At 39.9% G+C, this 20,948-nt stretch overlaps 1 protein-coding gene across 6 annotated transcripts in view; it reads left to right on the top strand.

The window, feature by feature from the left end:
- Positions 1-20,948, top strand: part of lrch1 (leucine-rich repeats and calponin homology (CH) domain containing 1) — a 171,411-nt gene that overhangs the window by 104,327 nt on the left and 46,136 nt on the right. For all 6 annotated transcript variants that reach the window (XR_011962507.1, XR_011962509.1, XR_011962508.1 and 3 more), the window contains exons 4-9: positions 2,974-3,079; positions 3,176-3,312; positions 6,201-6,331; positions 9,336-9,423; positions 13,650-13,755; positions 20,463-20,572. Coding sequence is in view for 2 of the 6 variants with exons in the window: in XM_072584586.1 (XP_072440687.1) it covers positions 2,974-3,079; positions 3,176-3,312; positions 6,201-6,331; positions 9,336-9,423; positions 13,650-13,755; positions 20,463-20,572 (678 nt within the window). In the remaining 4 variants the exon portion in view is untranslated. The remainder of the gene's footprint in view (positions 1-2,973; positions 3,080-3,175; positions 3,313-6,200; positions 6,332-9,335; positions 9,424-13,649; positions 13,756-20,462; positions 20,573-20,948) is intronic.

The following is a 20,948-nucleotide window of genomic DNA, read 5'->3' as shown; positions in this document are numbered from 1 at the left end:
GGATGCAACCACAGGTAGCTCTGATATAAAATTGGGAAAGGTAAGGCATCAGTCAGTTGAAGATACTTGGCTGATAAAAAGTAAAATGAGTAATCTAGATAAACTGAAAATAATTGGTAGATGTGGCAAGGGAGAAACAAAAGGACTTTAAATTATGACCAAATACACTGCTAGGCTTTCAAACAGGATCACTGTACATTGCTAAAGGTTGTGAGGGACTGCAAAAGGCTTTAAACTCAGTATTTCAAACAATCGCTACTCGAGGAAACTGAACATGGGAAACCGATCTGAACACTTGCAAAACTCATGCATATTTGGGCGGCACGGTGGCACAGTGGTTAGCACTGCTGTCTCACAGCGCCTGAGACCCGGGTTCAATTCCCGCCTCAGGCGACTGACTGTGTGGAGTTTGCACGTTCTCCCCGTGTCTGCGTGGGTTTCCTCCGGGTGCTCCAGTTTCCTCCCACAGTCCAAAGATGTGCAGGTCAGGTGAATTGGCCATGCTAAATTGCCCGTAGTGTTAGGTAAGGGGTAGATGTAGATGTAGGGGTAGGGGTATGGGTGGGTTACGCTTCGGTGGGGCGGTGTGGACTTGTTGGGCTGAAGGGCCTGTTTCCACACTGTAAGTAATCTAATCTAATCTAATCTAATCTAATCATTGGCTGCATAAACTTTGCATTTATATCAAGGCCCAGAGATAAAGTGCGATGCTATAAATATTTGGAGGCACTAGAAAGAGTGAGAGTTTTGTATGGAAAAAGAGATTCTGAGGGAACCTGATGTTAAAAATTAGAGGTTTTGAGAAGGTAAATAGGGGAAATTATTTCCAAAGGCAGAAATTTAGAAATTGAAAGGCATACATTTTAAATCTTCTTCAAAGGATTTGAGGGAAATGTGACTTTCCTTCAGTAAAAAGCCATGAAGATGGGATCATCAAAGGCTGTTGGAAGCAGACGTACTTGTAAAAAAGGAAGTGAATAAATGAATATTTGAAAAAAAAATTAAAGGGGTGTGGAAAAGTTGAGGTATTGCGATTATTTAAATAGTTCTTTAAAGGCTGCCCAAAACATGAAGTGCTGTTTGACCTCCTTTTGTTCTGCAAAATGGCACATGTCAAACTTAAAATTTCACTACTTTACCTGTTTGATTATTCTGAACCCTTCTGAGTAGATGAATGTTCCCTAAAATTGGTTTTACACACTTCCTTCACCAACAACCAATCTCTTTTAGATTTAAAAGTTAAGGTTCTCCAGTATCTACATGTAATGCATTCATTTTTTTAATCTCCCTGGGATTGTTCCTGTCGTTATTCTCTTTCCAAAAGCCAGGATACCCTTTTTTGAGATGAGGTGACTAGAAATGCAGTTTTCCACCTGAGAACTGACTAATGCCTTCCAAAGTTGCAATGCAACCTGTGTCCAGACATCTGTTTTGTCTTTTAATCCTCTCTATCTCCATTGCTTAAGCTCTCTCCTCAGTGTCGTGCTTCCTCTTTTTCATTCTCTGTAGCTCTTTGTGGCTTTTTTGAGAACAGAGACAGAACAAGGCGAGGGAATGCATGATGAACAGTAACACTGGGAAACACTAAGGATCAGAAACTTGATGTGCATATCCACTGGTCTCTTAAGGTAGCGATACAGGTATATAAAGTGGTTAAGTGTGTATGGGATACTAGCCTTATTTATAATGTTTAAATGCAGGGAGGACATGCTGGAACAGTTTAAAACATTGGTTAGACCATAGCTGGAATATTGTGTGCAGTCCACATTGTACAAGGAATGTGATTGCACTTGAGAGGTACAGAGGAGATTTCCCAGGATGTTGCTGAGCTGGAGTGTTGGGGGTATGAAGAGAGATTGGATAGACTGTTTGTTTTCCTGGAGTGAATGAGCCTGTGGGAGGGTTCATGATTGGGTTGTATAAAATTATGAGATGCATAAATAGGGTAGATCAGAAGGAAGTTTCCCCTTGGTGGATTCGTCAGTTACCAGGGCGCATAGATTTACAGTAAGGGGCAGGAGGTTTAGGGGAGACGTAGGCAACATTTTCTTTTAACTAGAAGGTGATGGGAATCTGAAACTCACTGCCTGTAAGGTTGACGAGACAGAAACCTTCATATTGTTTAAGAAGTGTTTACATGCGCTGTTAAAAATGCCAAGGCACACAAGACTATGGGCCAAGTGCTAGAAAGTGGCATTAGAAATAGTGGGAAAGTGGGGTTGCATACATGTTTTTGACCAGTGTAGGTTTGATGGGCTGAAGGGCCTTTTTCTGTACTGAAGGCCTCTATGACTATGATTCATGTCTCTGATTTCAAAGGTGGTTGCTCAGTGACACTCTGGAAACGTGTTCACTGTCATGCAGTGCTGAAGGGCTGCTGCGATGTTGTGTGGGGCATGGTTATTCAAATGAGATACCTCGCCTGCTGTCTCCAGTCCATGGCATCAAGGGTCTTGAAGATTTGGTGACACTATTTCAAAGAACAGAACAAGTTCCAGGCCAATATTAATTCCATACCCAGCATTATTAGTCAAGATAATTTTGTTATTACATTGCTGTTTGTGGGTTTTTGGCACTTGCAAATTAGGTGGCCAATTTCTTCTATTATAATAGTGGCTATACTTTAAAACATTTGTGTGTAAAGTACTTCAGAAGGACCTGCGCTCATAAACCTTGAAATGTGTTCTTAAAATACACATTATACCTCTGTCTATTCTTTTGCATATTCTTATACAATCTTTCCCTCTTCTGTTTTTCATCTTGCATTCTCAGCACTCTTCATCTCTCTCGTATTCTCTTTGGTCTCTCTTAGATTCACGTCACTAATAAAGAGATAAGCACTGTGTACCCTATAAATTAATTTCATTGTAATTTCTGTGCACTTCAGTAGCGTGTACTCTTAACGGGAACCAGATTATAATTTCATAAAGAATTCTCATGATTACTTTCTTTTTGCTCCCTTTTAATGTTCAGGATGTGAGCTGCAATGAAATTACAAGTTTGCCACAGCAGATTGGACAACTTCAGTCGCTCAGGGAGTTGAACATAAGACGAAATTACCTGCAGATTTTGCCAGAGGGTGAAGCTGTCTTTGAATTTCTCAGTATTTTACTTATTCCAGAACAGACAGTGAAATAATTAAATAAAAATGAAAATTATTTGTTTTTTTTGGCAGAGCTAGCAGACCTCCCACTTGTGAAGTTAAACTTCTCCTGCAATAAGATTGTGTCAATACCAATCTGTTACAGGAATATGAAGCACTTGCAGATATTGGAAATGGATAATAATCCACTGCAGTCTCCACCAGCACAGGTTAGTTTTTTAACTTCCAGTGTACTGAAAAAGTTCTAAATTTGCTTTAAAATGATTTAAATGCAGGTCATGATAACATGTTGCTGACGCAATCCAACACTTGAATGGAATAGATGATTGGAACTGACAAGTCATTTCATCTGAAAAAAATTGCTTTCAACTCCTTTAGTTCTAATGGACTAGCAGTTGTATGCCAGTCCCATGAGCCTTAGTGACACTCACTTCAGTTCCACAGTAATATGTGCATGTGCAGTCATTAATGCATATGAGGAGCTTAGAATGTGTGACCTGCATATATTAAATCTGTTGAAGTAAGGGTCACAAACTCTGTGTATTGGATTTTGCAGTCCAATAGTTTGTATTCTATCAGATATTCAGGATTGTTCCACAACACGAACCAACATGCAAAGATGACCGTGGCCTTAAGTTGCTGATATTGAATAAACGGCGCTTGGAAAGCAATCTTGATGACTTGCACCCTAGCTGACTGAACTATTCCTTGCTTTGATGAATGTTGAATTTTAAGAATGTTTTATTTGTCTGGTGGATGTTGTTGTGTAATAAATAGGCAGCTGACAGTATAGCTTGCATTATCATAGAATCTCTGTAGTATGGAAACAGGCTATTTAGCCCAACAAATCCACACTGACCCTCCGAAGAGTATCCCATCCAGAGCTACTCCCGTACCCTATTACTCTACATTTGCCCCTAACTGATGTACCCAACCTACACATCCCTGAACACTATGGGCAAGTTAGCATGGCCTATTCACCTAACCTGTCCACCTTTGGTCTGTGGGAGGAAACTGGAGCACCCGGAGAAAACCCACGCAGACACAGGGACCCTGGCGTTGTGAGGCAGCAGAGTTAACCACTGAGCCACTGTGACGTTATCATTTTCAGCTACTGTTCAACTTAGCCCTAGGGTCTATCAGAGCATCAAGATTATTTTAAAGAAGTGCAATAATTTCGGATGAACTTCAACAGTTTTCATGATTCAGCTCTTCAAAGGAAGAGAATTCCAACTGAGGGGGAAATTTGGAAATTGTATTCTCATTCGAACTTATGCAAGACTGCAGAACAAACTGACTGTAACTTCATAAAGAAATAAAATACTTCTTACAACTTAAATCATGTAACTATTCATTCTAGGACTTTAATGATCATTTGGGGTCATGATGGAAACTGGAAGAATAATTAAACTGCCTAAGGCATCAGGTTTGTTCTGCTTAGTGTGAGAAGCACATAACTAGTCTCTGCCTGGTACCACAGTTTAGAAGTCAACTCGTCGTAAACGAGCTCAAATTTAGAAGGAGTCTTCCTGAATCCTGCATCTAGTCTGAATGTTATATTGGATTTGGTGAACACTTACCGTTCAGTTATATGGATTTCCTTATTCCCAGTTAATCCACATGTTGATGAAAAAGTTAGTTTTTGGAGAAGTGTGAGAGAAACAGCACTGTCTCCCACTGAAACTTACAAGTGTGGTAATATTGTGACAGCATCATTAAATCTAAGTTCCCCTCCACTCACAAACCATTACGACTTGGACATATATCACCATTGTTAGTAAACTGGGATTTTCTGCCAGCCACATTGTGGGAGCACCTTCACCACAAAGGCTGGAGAGGTTCAAAGCAGTTGTTCCATTACAACATTCAGGTCAACTTCAGATGAGCAATTATTTTAACAAGAATTCCGAGGACAAATATATAAATGATATTATGTCCAGTAATTCAGAACATAGGATCAATTCATTGGCATGTATTGGTTCCTGCAAGTTGCACGTGGGTCTTATTTATCCCAGAGCAAAGGTATCGACCAAAGCAGGTTTGATCATACCTTAAACATGGTGTATGACTAAAATAGACTGTTTTGTGACCTTTGGTAACTAATTGCTGATGTCCAATTTGGAGAGTTGTTTGGAAGATCAAATGTGGCTGGGTGCATTCCACAACTTATGTTTAATAGCACAATGTCCACCTACTTTGCAGGGCTTCTGTTTCATACTTTTGAAAATCCCATCAGCACTCGGCAAAAGTCTAGGACTATAGGAAAACATCCTGTTTGAAAGTGTGTCTTAACTTTTCTCCTTTGATCTGCAACATTTGCCAAAAATTAGGTGCTTTCTTTTAGAGTTGTTCATGTTTCATCTGCAGATTTTCCTTTGTGGGAATTTCATAGAAACCATTGATGGGATTACTCTAACTCTGGGCATTGTTGCTTGGACACTGTATGAAGTTTCCTCGATGAACTTGTAAATCAGTCCTATACTTGCTGAATTTATAGTCATCTATTTTGCTGGAATGCCTTTAAATTGTTTTTCTGGAATAATTATTTATCACCAGTATGAAGTCAATCTTAATAAACAAATTGCAGACAAAGAGTCAAGCCTTGGCAGTTGCAAAACTCTATGGTGTGAATTTGTTATTTATGGTTCAGCATTTCTGTTGTATTCAGAAAGGGAGTACTCTGTTTGGTTTTGAAGCTCCTGTCTTTTACTTTTACTGGTTTTGATCTAGAATAGTTGCATGGCCTGTCTTACACTATGTGAACAATGCAGAAGATAGTATGCAATGCTGACAGGGAAGTAAAATATGACAATTGCTGTTCTCATATTGATGGATAGGGTGGCATTAAGTGAGGCAGCGCAGTGCGCTTGTTAAATTCACATTCACTGTGTGCAGCACTGCGTCATTCAGTGAACTAGCAGCTCATTCTGAACTCTAGGTCTCTGAATAAATTGACTTTGCTCAACTATTGTATTTTATAGAGTATTGTGCATAATGTCACACTTTCAAATGTGAAGCTCATGTTGCAGTTAGGAATGTCGGATGTGATTAGTTTTTGGAGATACAGCCTACAGATCTCCCCCTTTTTTATGATTAGATCTGCATGAAAGGCAAAGTGCACATATTCAAATACCTGAATATAGAGGCGTGCCGAATTGACAAGAATGCAGAATCCCTTTATCAGCAACCCATAGAGAAGGTCCGTATGCCGCAGCCAGTTGGAGGGAGGTAAGTTCAAAAGCATTCTTTGTTGTTTTGCGATCTATGCATTGATATGAAAACGATAATGAATCACTGGAGATTTTTACGCCTGCCAACACAGTCAATTTTATCATAAGAAACAAGAGTTTTTAGTTATATTAAACCGCTCTCAATTTGCTGAGAGAGTGCAAATGTCCTACAGTTTCCTTGGGAAATACATTTCTCCCTGTGCAAAAATGAATAATTGCTGTCAGGTCGGAGGCAACTTCTGGAGTCACCATTATAAGTTGAAAATTCAGAGAACACATATAAGCTGTTACCAGCAGTTAAATCCTTGATTTGTTTCGGTGACTGAATTCAGTCTGTGCACCTTTTCACCGAGTTAGAATTGAAATGAACATATGGTGTAAAAGTGCTTGCCTTTTTCCTTTTGGTCGTTGCTTGGCCTGGATCAGGTGTTGACCTCTTGCTGGTCAGTGATTGCGGACTGGGTTTTTTTCAGCCATATCTGTCAACTTAACGAGTTGGGAGGGTGAGAGTTGTTTAAAATCCAGGGGGTAACCCTTTCATCTGTCTCCAACTCCTGTTAAAGGCTGTGAGGCCTGCGGTGGAGTTGCTGGCCAGTCTGTGGGCCCTTGGGCCTATTGAAGCCCTCAGGTATGCAAATGACGACCAGTTTAAGCCCACATCCTGCCTCTGCCAGTATTTTATTCACAAGTGGAGGCCCACCAAACAATTGGCACAGCAGTTTAACCTGTGTGGGCAGGTATCAGGCAAGGGAAGGAAGCCTCCCTTGTGAGTCCCCTTTCTTCATTAGAGGCATTGCTCTTCAGTCAAGATCATGTTTCCCCCTTTACCACACTTTCACACTCACCTGACCTCTCCCCTCACCTGTCAACTTAACCCTGGCAGAAGGGGTTCTTAGTGGACCACTAGTAGTGTCTCTTATCTCTGAGCGGAGATCCAGATTCAAGTCCCACCTGCTCCAGATGTGTGTCATAACATGTATGAACAGGTTGGTTAGAAGTATCTGATCTTGGAAGAACCCCCCACACTCGCCTTCATGTCTTGTTCTTGGAACACTTTCCACTCAGCAACTACTGTAGTTCTAGTAGTGTCCGAGTCTCCCACCAGACACCACTGAGACTAGAGGCAGGTAGCTTTGTGAGACAAGCCTTCCTGTCCCTGAGGAGTGGAAATCCCACCTTTGGCCTGTTATAACAGCATGATAGGCATTCCACTGTGGCCAGGCTCCCACTGGGGATGTGGGTGGGTGGATGGACAGAGATCATTATACCAGATGAAATCTAGCCCTCTGTTACTGAGAACAGCGCTAGCTGATATATTTTACCTATTGTGTTCATTATCCACAACTTCCTTGTTGAAACAACACTAATCACTTCTCAGGAAGTAAGTAGCTTGCTATTGTTAAACGGATAGTGCACACTTACTGTATAAACAATCACAGCATTACAATTACTGAATAGTTAATATTTTCATGTACCCAATGTTCATATGAAATATGCATAACATGTCAACACACAATACATTCACATTAAGTAAAAGCATATGTAATAGAATCATCTTTGTATAGATCAATTTATTATTTTTTTTAGTGAAGTTCATTTAATTTGCCTTCATGCTACCATGCACAATGAGAAAATATCAAAGATAATTTTCTTTCAAAATATTCATTTAAGCAAGTGGATATTCTGTTTATATAGTTGGGCGGCTTGTTTAGATGAATTCTTAGAGGGAGATAAGAGTATAAAGGGATTCAAAACAACTTCTCCCAGATTGGTTGGGGGGGGGGGGGGCAGGCTTCCTTCCTCAGATGATATGACTAAATCAATTGGGATTTTATAATAAACTAATTTTATAGCCAAACTGTAACCAATTTCAACAATGTAATTTTTCTGTGAATTGTGGGATTTGAACTCTTAATACCTCAAGCTACTGGCCCCGTGCCAGAGCCACATGGCTACTTGCTCCCCCTTCAACAGTTGGGTAAATCAGGATTCTTTATACATCAAGTAAATTATGTACCTACATTGTGGAACTTTGGTGCCTCCTAGTGGAAATTTTCTCTTTTCTAATTTTCTCATACTGAGCAAAGGTAAAGTTACCATAGTCCTACATGACCATAGAACCATTCTGTCATTGGAGAGAGACACCTAAGGCTCACCATGCCACACCTTCATGGTAACCTCAGATACTTAAGTGGTCTACTGCATTAAGGCACATCAAGGAAGCAGGTCTGGAACAGCTCCCACTGTTACTCACCTATGTGAGGTGAGAACACCTCGTTACGTTTATAATTAAATGTTTGGATGCCTCCGTTCCAGACCGTCTTCTAGAGGTGAGATCCTGTCCTCTGTGAAGACTCCAAGAAGAAGGAGTTAATTTTCACTGGGACTAGGCAACTGACGCATGAAGCTATAACCCAGATCTCTCCTGCACTAGTTTTGCAGACCTGCTCAATCACAGTGCAAACAGTGTGAAGGTGGGAATGTTACTGCTGCAGCTGGTGGTCTTCTCAGAGTGAGTCAGACTGTTCCAGCACACAGGTCACTCCTAGGTCTCTTAACCAACAACGATCTGGTATGTGGGGTCCAAAGTGGAATTGTCTGCTTGCCAGTGTCATCATTGTTCACCTTGACCCAGATTATATGCAATTAAAGAAAAGTAATTGGCTGAAAGAGGTATTAATGTTCGTTAATTGCTAGGAAATCAAAAAGAAAATGAGCCGTTCTTATTTAAATGTCAAATGCTTAATCAGCTATTCCCAGAGTTACAAGTGTTATACATTAGTGAAATTAATGTTCAATTCTTACTGAATCTGTGCCAATAGCGGATCATTTTGGATAAATCATTGCGTTCGGTGGGAATTGCTAACTCCACACTTTATACTAATGATTTTAAGTGATTTGAGACTTTGTTCCCTTTCTGCGAGGAGCAGCCGTTTAGACAGTGTGATGTTTCGATAGAGGCAGCTTCAATATTTCACTTTGAATTTCCTTCCTTTTTTAAGCATTGAAGATATTTATCCTGACAAAAAGCAAGATTTTGACTCCGGAATTGGGAGTGACAATGGTGATAAACGCCTGTCAGCAACTGAAGTGAGTATTTCTGACATCTTAATATATCCATTTGACAGGCAATGCTGCTAAAATAACAGATACTCCAGCAGTCTCATTGGTGGCTTAACTAAGCATGAAGGCACCTCAGAAAAAGTACCATCTGTCCAGTGTGGCTCACATCTCCCTCCCTGTGTTATCAGTTCTGCAGATACTTTTCAACTATAAAACGCATGTGGTTGGCATGAATCTATATTTTATTTTTATGGCAGGATGTTGGGACAGTATGTCGGCTCAGTGGCGAGCACTGCTGCCTCACGCTGCCAGTGGCCCGGGTTCATTTCCAGCCCTGGGCGACAATCTGTGTGGAGTTTGCACGTTCTCCCCTTGTCTGAGTGGGTTTCCTCTAGGTGCTTCGGTTTCCTCTCAAAGTCCAAAGGTTGGGTGGATTGGCTGTGCTAAATTGTCCAGGGATGTGCAAGTTTGACAGGTTACCTCTGGTAAAATGTGGGGTTACAGGAATAGGGTGGGTTGATTGGGATGCTCTTTGGAGGGTCAGTGCAGACTGGATGGGCCGAATAGGATTCTATAATTCTTCTACATCTTGGCATTTTACCATCTGCACAATAACACAGAACAGTGAATCTTGGTTCAAAAGGCCTCTAAATTTCTCAGACAGTTTCTCACATTTATTCACAAAGGCAGTACACTCTAGCTTGGTAGTGCGTGCTGCTCCCTCCTGAGAGCATTTCCTGTCTTACTCAAGATTGTGGGGTTTTTTTGCATAACTTTGAGATTCAGCAGCTCTTCCAGGAATAAACAGAAAGCCTGTGTAATTGGCCAGTCTGTCATGTTGTGCCTTGGCATAAACGGTCTTGTTAAATGAATTAGAGTTTAATTTCAGTGATTGAAAATGTAAACGTTAAGCTTGATGTTGTAAAGTATATTGCAAATTCTATCTGAAGTCAAGAGTGAAAATCCAATAGTTCAGACTTTTCTAATGACTGAAAGCTCCAGGTGGTTGGTCAAGGTTGATCAGGCTGAGGTAGAATTAACGTGTGACCAAGTGGAAAGAAGCTTTTTAAAAAAGAAAAATTGCTGTTTGTAGAAAATAATGCCTACTTAAAAAAACATGTATCATCTCAATTAGAGTTTTTAAAATTTTTTTGCGACCTTGTAATGCACTGGCCAAGCTAATGAATATTGTCAGGGTCGCACGGTGCTATTTAGTTTGATACATTTTCTGCTGCTGTCATCTTGCATTTAGACAATAAATGCAGCAGCTAAGATGCACAGGAAATGGCAATGAAAATCTAATTGAGCATATAACTATTCCTGGATTTTATCTATTTATTTACTTGTTCCTTATTTATGCACCAATTAAATAAGCCTCTTGTGGCCAGGAAGCAGGAAGAGCTAGGCTGAAACCTTCCATCCTAAACTTGAGCATTGGGACTAATTCAAATCTTAATTCTATGTTATTCAAATAAGAATGAAGTTTTTATAGCTTTTCGTGTTTTTTTTCTGGAATTTGCCATGTCCAAGAGTGTGTGGTGGAATTGTTGCGTTTAGTCCACATTTCATGCAAAATAATATCAACCTGAAAACAGAGACAAAATAGCTTTTATTGTTGCCGGCTTATTCATTTGGTACTAACATGAGGGACAAAAGTGAGTGAGAAAACAAGAACTTCAAAGTTCAAGGATGCAGTTTTTTTTTGGTAAAATGTGATTATCTCTTTGTCTATATACTTTCACAAAGCTGTTTGTGTTGGTACTCAATTCTCTGACATTTAGCGATACGCTTAACAAGACCATTCAGATGGTCAATATATTAAAAGAGGAAAGAACGCACCAGAGGTGGTCATACTCCTTACCAAATATTTAACCAGCTCCTTTTAGATAGGACTAAATTGTTCCAGTCTTTGGACTCCTACATTTATCCAATACTCTGCAGAGAAGATAGAAATTTTGTAATGTGCAAATTTATTGGAAGGATGTTAATTTGGCATACATGGCCCTCAGTTGCACCTGTTTTGGTACAGTAACACTTTTGATATTTATGCTTTTTAGCATTTAAATGAGCTTCACTACCTTACCCTGCTACCTTTTCAGGGAAGATAGATTCAGCATTGAGTCACAGCTTTCTGTGCCTTCGAATTAGCTTTGATCCTAATTGTTTTCAGAGCATCAAATAGTTGCTGAAGGTAAACTGCTGGAAGTTGGATACAGCAGATAGTCTAGAACAATGACTGTATTGCAGGACCAAAGAACTGAACTCAAATCTCAACATACTTGTCAGAGGATTTAAATACTGCTAATGATGTAAATTTGGAATCAACAGCTAGTCTCAGTAATTGTGATTGTGAAACTATTGGATTGTTGTAAAATTCACCTGATTTACTAATGTTTTTTAATGAAAGAAATCAGCCCTCCTTTCCCCCCTCGTGATGAAAGCAAATTCAGTTCAGTCACTCTGAAAAAGTTCTTCTTATTAACATCTGGGAACTTGTGCCAAAATTGGGACAGCTGTCCCACATAAGAGATAAGCCATGGCCTGACCGAGTCATACTGTAAGAATAATTCTTTGCAGTTAGCTTCCCAGACTTTTCACTTAACAACTATGTACTGTTCTAGTTACTGGACAAACCAGTAATGTAATGGAACAATGTTGTATAGTTGAGAAGGAATGGCCATGAAATTTTTCAAAATTGACTCTCAACTTGGAATAGTTCAAGGCGATAAGACAGACAAGGGCAAGGAAACTTCCTGCTGATTATTGTCTGAACAGAGAACCTGGTATATCCATCAACAAGAGCGGCTTGCTAACACCATGACGGATTAAGCACTTGAGACCTGTAGCAAGTACTGAAGGAGCCAACATGAAAACCTTACCTGACTTTGTCTTTACCAATGTGCCTTTTGCAGCTGTATCTATCCCTGTTAGTATTGTCAGGTGTGATCACCTACACAGTTCATGTGAAGATGAGGTCCCATCTTCACATTGAGGGCACCTCCTTTTTTTTTGTCATGTGGTATTACTCACCAAGCAAATTGCTTTGGATTTGAAACAGAGTCATTGGGTTTCCATGGGGCACAGCTGGCCATCCAACAGCAGTAAAATTGAACTGCTGTCAAACCCATCATACTGGGTTCAGTCAGGTGTACAAGAGTAAGACCAGAAATACTTTAAAAAAAAATTAGGTGCTAACCATGTGAGAGCACAAGACTACAATTAAGCACATAAGATTAAAGGAGAGCTGGATTATCATGGGAAGAGGAGAATGGATGGATATGCAAACAAGCTGAAATGAGCTAATGTGTAAAGAAACTGATGAGGCCATAAACACTGATGAGGACTTGTTAGGTTGAATGGCTGAATTTTGCTGTTTCAAAGCAAAATTAAAATCAAGTAAAATAGCCACAGGTGGGACACTGTAATATAAACGTACTCGAACACTTAACAGAAACTTGTAAAAGGTAGACAGAAACTTATTAAATCAACGTAACATTGTCTGGGGTGATGATGCACCCAATCCCTGTGATGCCCAACATTCTCTAAAGGCCTATATTGTTCCATTGGATACTGTATGTTCCCTTACAATGGACCTGAGTGCTAGCACAATCCGAACAAGGAGCAGGCAGGCAGGCAGGCACACTGACCCTCTCCAGGGCTGTTTCTATGCTGTGGATGCCTGTATGATTCTATCCATTGTTAGCTTCGCCTGGGAAACAACCATTAATTATTGACTATTTTTTCAGTTCCTTTAATTAATCTGCATATAGTTTATATACTATTCTTCTCCTTACCTTTGTTGTCTTTCTTGTTAAAATCTATGTCCTCCTCTGCATTCGCATTACTAATCAGTTTATGTTGCTAAAAATGTTTTAATCTGCATTATAATTGTCACCTGGTGGGATAAATATACCATCAGCAAAATGCAAGAAGTAGTCCATTCCTTTCCTTGTAGAACTTATCAAGCAGGGTGACCTGGATTGTTTTGCACTTGTTAGCAGTTTTATTTTGAGTGAATCCAATCAGATTTTCATATACTCTTGAAGGTTCCAACTTGGATGTTGCAGCAGCTACTTGAATAACAATAATTTTGGAAAAATAATTCCAACTTTTATGTTCAAGTTAATGCGCTTTCTCAGAAGTAATTATACAACTATTGGAGTAGGGCTAAAGGATGCATTTGTGTTTGTAAAACCTTCTGCTCTATAATATATTTATATTTATTGCATTTAATATAAGACCTCTATCTTCAGCCTTCAGATGAAGATACAGGCAGTCTGACCCTTCAGATGGCGCATATCTCTGAAGAAAATCATTTGAATAAACAGGAGGAATATTTGAATGTTAGATCAATGAAAGGTAAGTGATTTATCATTCATGTGTGGCCGTAAATGTACAGTAAATAGTAAGATTCTGAGACCTTAGACTATAAATATTCACATCTTGAAAAACAACATTGATTGTTGTGTTTTCTTAAACATGGACTGCCAGTTATACAGGAGGCAGTGATGAATCTGTGTATAAGATATATTGCAGAAGGGATATTGACATGCGTCAGGTTCACTGGGATAATACTGAAGAGAGCAATATTGTTATGTAACATGTTGAACATTTGAATGGATTCACTGGCACAGGGAATGTTAAGGGAAGGTTGATAGTCGTCAAAGTTTTGAAGAGGTTTGAGAATGTAATTGGTGTAAAATCATCCAGAGCAAAGAGACATAGTATCAGGGGTGAAAATAGGGTAGGAGAATGGGTCTGGGTGGGTTACTCTTCAGAGGGTCGATGTGGGCTTGTTGGGCCGAAGGGCCTGTTTCCATACTGTAGGTAATCTAATCAAACATAAATTTCAGGCTTTTGCTGAAGAAGGCTAACATTAAATAGAATATCTTGCCATGCCACTTGTTGAAATATTACTTTTAAGAGAGAATTAGATAAGCACTTGAAGAAAGATATTGTGGAATATGAAAGAAAATTGGGTTTTGTTCGGTTATTCTAATATGAAATTAGTTTTAGCATAAACTTGAAGGGCTAAAATATCTTATGATGGTGATATTTCAAAAATGCTGTGATTAATTTGGTTGTTCCTAAACTATTTAAAGCCGATGCCTAGTTTAGTAACATTGTCTAATATGGTCACTTAGATGTTGCAGCAGCTACTTGAATAACAATAATTTTGGAAGGGATGTAGAGTAAAGGCAGAGGTAGTGGCAAAGGACATGTTTTCTCCAAGCAATTTATTTTCGAACTTGCTGTTGGACATGGATAGAAAATGAACCTATGCATTTGGTTTGATTTATTATTGTCACATGTATATAAGTTTAATTGGCCAAGTAATCTTGTCTGCATGTTTTTCAAACCAGTCCCTGTAACCCTCACAGGAATTTGTGCTTTCGATGTAGGTGTGTTTTTGTGGATTTGCCATGGAGAGAACTGAAAGTTACTCCAGATTTCCCATTGGGTGCAATCACAATAGAGTATTGCAAATTTATACACCACATTTGCAATGAAGTCTTCATTCTAAAATGATATTTAAATCTAAGCAACCACTCCAGAGTTGTGAGCCCTGCAGAGACCGAAAGTGTTTTTAGAGAAGAAAACAGTCCCAGCTCTGTAGTTCACTTCTTGTTGCTAGATCGAAACATCCATTGTCCTTTCACAATCAGTCAACTCTACCTGAGAATTGCAAATTTGATAATGACCAGCAATACATACCCTGACATATTCCCAATCTCTAGTTCTATTACATAGAAAAGGAAACCTTAACATATTCCTGATTGATCTTTACTCAGCAGTTTTCCAGACTCTTTGTCAACAGCAACTTTTCTGTTCTGTAAGCTCCTGTGGAATGCACCAAAAACTGTTACTCAGCGCCTCGAAGGGTTTCAATTTGACATGCTCTCGTCATGACAACCTGAGATCACACAGGCACCATAATTGAAGTGTTTACCAGGAAATCACCACTCCCTCTTTCAGAGATATATTTAGTTTTAATTTAAATTTTAATACCAGTGTTTGATCTTAAGTTTACTTTGATGATAGTTGGGAAGTACGTGAATGTGAATGATGATTATGGATATGTCAAAATGCAGTATCTGTGCTGGGATTTTCCTCTTCTCTCTTCTTCGACTCCTAGTTTTCAAGCAACAAATTGACGTGACAGTGGGCAAGAGGCTCTGACTCCAGAGAGGAGGGGAGGGATGTAGAGTAAAGGCAGAGGTAGTGGCAAAGGACATGTTTTCTCCAAGCAATTTATTTTCGAACTTGCTGTTGGACATGGATAGAAAATGAACCTATGCATTTGGTTTGATTTATTATTGTCACATGTATATAAGTGCAGCAAAAAGTTTTGGTTTGTGTGCAGTACAGGCAGATCATAGGGTGATGGGACAGAGTGAGGAATACAATGTTAAGGCTGCAAAGAAGGTACATGATCAACATGTCAGCCACAATAATGAAACCACTGTGTTTCTTGTAAGAATCTGGCAGTGTTTAGGCTGGCTTTTCTGATGCCACAGATTAGTTGGATTCAGTATAATTGGTTTCTTGGAGTTGAACTTGCAATCTCTGGAATGCTGGTCCAGCACTATAACCACTAGGCTCGAATACCACCAAAGATGGACTACTACCATTGGTGAGGCCAGAGTGAGATGAGGGTTGACCTTAGTATGTCATCTATATGGACTTCAGTAAGGCGTTTGACAAGGTTCCCCATGGGAGACTGATTAGCAAGGTTAGATCTCATGGAATACAGGGAGAACTAGCTATTTGGATACAGAACTGGCTCAAAGGTAGAAGACAGAGGGTGGTGGTGGAGGGTTGTTTTTCAGACTGGAGGCCTGTGACCAGTGGAGTGCCACAAAGATCGGTACTGGGTCCTCTACTTTTTGTCATTTACATAAATGATTTGAATGCGAGCACAAGAGGTACATTTAGTAAGTTTGCAGATGACACCAAAATTGGAGGTGTAGTGGACAGCAAAGAGGGTCATCTCAGATTACAACAGGATATGGACCAGATGAGCCAATGGGCTGAGAAGTGGCAGATGGAATTTAATTCAGATAAATGCGAGGTGCTGCCTTGTGGGAAAGCAAATCTTAGCAGGACTTATACACTGAATGGTAAGGTCCTAGGGAGTGTTGCTGAACAAAGAGACCTTGGAGTGCAGCTTCATAGCTCCTTGAAAGTGGAGTCGCAGGTAGATAGGTTAGTGAAGAAGGCGTTTGGTATGCTTTCCTTTATTGGTCAGAGTATTGAGTACAGGAGTTGGGAGGTCATATTGTGGCTGTACAGGACATTGGTTAGGCCACTGTTGGAATATTGTGTACAATCTGGTCTCCTTCCTATCGGAAAGATGTTGTGAAACTTGAAAGGGTTCAAAAAAGATTTTGAAGGTTGTTGCCAGGGTTGGAGGATTTGAGCTTTTGGGAGAAGCTGAACAGGCTGGGGCTGTTTTCCCTGGAGCGTCGGAGGTTGAGGGGTGACCTTATAGAGGTTTACAAAATTATGAGGGGCATGGATAGGATAAATAGACAAAGTCTTTTCCCTGGGGTCGGGGAGTTCAGAACTGGAGGGCATAGGTTTAGGGTGAGAGGGGAAAGATATAAAAGAGACATAAGGGGCAACGTTTTCACGCAGAGGGTGGTACGTATATGGAATGAGCTGCCAGAGGAAGTGGTGGAGTCTGGTACAATTGCAACATTTAAGAGGTATTTGGATGGGTATATGAATAGGAAGGGTTTGGAGGGATATGGGCCGGGTGCTGGCAGGTGGGACTAGATTGGGTTGGGGTATCTGGTTGGAATGGACAGGTTGGACCAAAGGGTCTGTTTCCATGCTGTACATCTCTATGACTTTATGACTCTACTAATGATCACTGGTATCATGATAATGAAACTGGTCAGAAGATTTGGATGTGATATAAAGGGCACGATTTATGAAACTACGCACTAATAGGCAGGTTTATCTAAATGTAAATTGAATTATTAGGAGTCCATCACTTCAACTTCGAGAATGTGCTCCACTAGTTTCACTTGGATTACATCTTGAACATATGAATTAGTGACAGAAATAGACCATTTAGCCCTTTGAACCTGCCCTGCTACTCAATATGTTCCTGACTGACCCCTTTTGTGTTTCAAGGTCTCTGATAGCCTTGATCTCCTTGACTAACAAGAACTACCTCTGCCTTAAAAATATTCAACAACTTCACTTTTACCACCCGTGACAGAATGTTCCAAAGTCATGCAACTCTCGCAGAGAAAATAATTCTTCTCATCTCTTTCTATTGAGGATACGTGTAGTAGTAGTACATTACCCCCTATTTCTGGACTCATCCACAAGAGGAAACATCCCTTTTATGTCCACCTTGTCAAGACAGAATTTTATTCACTTTACCCTTCTAAACTCCAGTGGCAACAAGCTCAGTGTGTCCAACCTATCCTCATGGAACAACCCACTCATTCCCAGTATCAATCTAGTAAACCTCGTCTGAACTATCTCCAATGCACTTGCATCCCTTCTGAATTAAGGAGACTAAAACTGCACACTGCATTTGAACTGTGGTATCACCAATGCCCTGTATAACTGATGCATCACATCATTATTTTTGTGTTTAATTCCTGTTGAACCAAAGTATATCATCCTTTTTGTTATGTGGTGGACAAGCATAATAAATATTTTGTTGCTCATTCACTGAGACACCTAAATCCCTCTGCTCGTCCTTCTCTGTTTCAGTAATTCACAACCTTTTTATTCTTCCTGTCAAAATGAGCAACTTCACGTTTTCCAATATTACAATCCATCTGTTGGATATTTGCCGACTCACTCTAACTGTAATCTTCTGCAAATGCAAGTCTTCTTCATAACATGATCTCCAGTGTACCTTTGTGTTGTCGGCAAATTTGGCTACACTCCCTTGCTCCCCTTGTCCGAATGATTGATGTCAGTTGTAAAAGATTTGAGGCTTCGCCACAGACCTCTGTGAGATTCCACTCTGCCACTCAGACAAAAAAAACCTAATGTATCATCTCTGTCAGCCAGTCAATCTCCTGTCCATTATAATATGTCACCCCACCTCTCCCACACCAGTGCTTTCCAAACCTTTTCCCAGTGCAACCCCATTTCAAAGCTTGAGAGGTGATGGTTGTTGAGAGAGTTGGAGCACAGCAGTTATATCATGGGCAGAGTTCTCATTGGAGCCTCAGAGCTTGTGAGCCCCAAATTTCCACTCGCGACCCCACTTGGGGTCCTGACCCCACTTTTGGGAACCCTGTCCTACATCATGAGCTTTTATTTTCAGCAGGAACCTTTAATCACATGCCTTCTGGAATCTAATTACAGTCTACAAAAGGCTCCCTTTTATCCACAAACATAGCACACTGCTTCAAAGAAATCTAATGAATCTTTACGAGGTATGTACTCGTCTTGTAGACGTGGCTATTATAATACCTAGACACTTCGGCTCTGATGTTTCATATATGCCAGTTCTTCACAGTGGACTCTTAGATTGTACAGAATTAGTTCTTTCACTTGTTCAAGGATTTTTAAAAACATTTTCATGACATGTACAGTTAGTAATCAGAAAGATGAATGGAATGATGTTGTTTATTGCAAAGAGAATGGAATATGAATGTCGCAAAGTTTTTCTGCAGTTGTGCAGGGTATTGACGAGACCACATTTGGAGTGTACAGATTGGGTTTCCTTCATCAAGAGAGGACATTATGCATTAGAAGCAGTGCAGAGAAGTTTCATTAAACTGATTCCTGCGTTCAGGGATATTATCTAATGAGGGAAGGTTGGTTCTGTATTCATTGGAGTTAGAAGAGTGAGAGGTGATCTTATTGAAACACCCAAGATCCTGAGGGGACTTGACATAAAAGATACTGTGGGATAGCCTACTTTAAAGATAAGCGGTCACCCATTTTGAGAGGGAGATGAGAGTTTATTTTTCTCTGAGGGGTCATTAGTCTGTAGTAGTCTCTCCCTGAGCGTGTGGTGGAGGTAGGGTCGCTGAATATTTTTAAGCAAGTTTTATATACTTGATTAACAAAGGGTAGTGGGTGGGAGAGAATTAAAATTGTGTTCAGATCAATCATGATCTTATTGAATAGCAGACGTGACTTGGGGGTGTATGACCTACTCCTCCGAATTGGTGCATGGGTTTCACTGACAAGGTCTGTCCTGTTGTCCATCTCTAATTGCCCTTGAGAAGATAGTGATGAGCTATCACCTTGAATTGCTGCAGTGAGTCTAGTGCAGATACAATCACTGCTGCTGGAAAGGAAGTTCCAGGATTTTCATTCCGTGGCAGTAATTGAAGTTGAGCCGTTATTCGCAAGGTTGACTCCTTATCCTGAGTCAAGGTATCACATGCATCTTTCAAATGGGCCACAATTATGGAACCATCTGAAGCAGAATTATTTTCATAGGGGAGCAGTGGTACATTTGAAACAAGAAACACCATCGTGCTTATGGAAATGTGAAGGTGAAATTCTTACAGTTGAGAAAAGGCTTATGGCAATGTCAATCATCTGCTCTTCCCCATTCCAGCCACAAAATTGGTTCCAGTAAAACTATGATAGGTTAAATTAATTGCATAAAGCTTGCACTTAATACACGTTCCACGTTTTCTTGTTTCACTTAAGATGTCAAAATTTCTGACTAATGATGAGCAGCTGGTTGCATTAGCTCTGACCATTTTACCGGTGTTGAAATAATTAAAAGGTCATTTCTTCAGCACCAAGTACCGTACTTGGGTTTGAAGTGTACTTAGTTTATCAAAATCACCTCTTCAGTGACTGGCCAACGTGCCATTTACCCTCTTCACTACTCGCTGAACCTGTCTGCCTACTTTCAGCAACTGGTGTATAAGGACATCCAATACTTCCACTGATTTCTTAAATAACAGTTGTTGAAATGAATACTAAATTGATAACTTATTTGGGAAGCAATACTTTGCATGTCACATTGCTTCCATTCGTGGATTTTCTTTCAATATGCTTTACTTTATGAAGTAGGATAGCTGTATTTTTATATCTATATTTGTTTCATTCTTTTTCCTCAGTGGAACCTGATCAGGAATCGAAGGAGCTGCTGCAAAATAATCCAGAAGTGAAAGACAGGTTGTCTGGCAGGGATGATGGGTTGAGTTCTGAGTTTAGGACTTACGTAAAGGCAAGTGATAAATGCAAAATGTTTCCTGAAGATACTTGTATGCCAGTGCCTTGTATTATATAGTATTTGCTAATGCCCACTATATTCATTAGATAGTAGCTCTGCATCCACACATTGTTCCCTTTATCGGCCAAAGAGGTACATGTTGCATTAAACCACCTTTTGAAAGAATGATATTGATTTTGATTGCCTCCCAGTAACCATCTGAAAACTTAGTGTCTTTGAAATTTAAACTCTTGAATGTGAAAAGAATTCAGAGATCAAGTTCTGTTGAATAACACAGTTGGATCACATTGAGGCATGTTTGAGACAAAGGAACGTGTCGGATTCAGTCTTGATTTGCAGATAGAGAATAATCGTTGAAATAAAGTGCAGA

This window comes from Chiloscyllium punctatum, chromosome 15 (assembly GCF_047496795.1).
Source record: "Chiloscyllium punctatum isolate Juve2018m chromosome 15, sChiPun1.3, whole genome shotgun sequence".
Taxonomy (NCBI): domain Eukaryota; kingdom Metazoa; phylum Chordata; class Chondrichthyes; order Orectolobiformes; family Hemiscylliidae; genus Chiloscyllium; species Chiloscyllium punctatum.
This window is presented reverse-complemented; position numbering and strand designations above follow the sequence as displayed.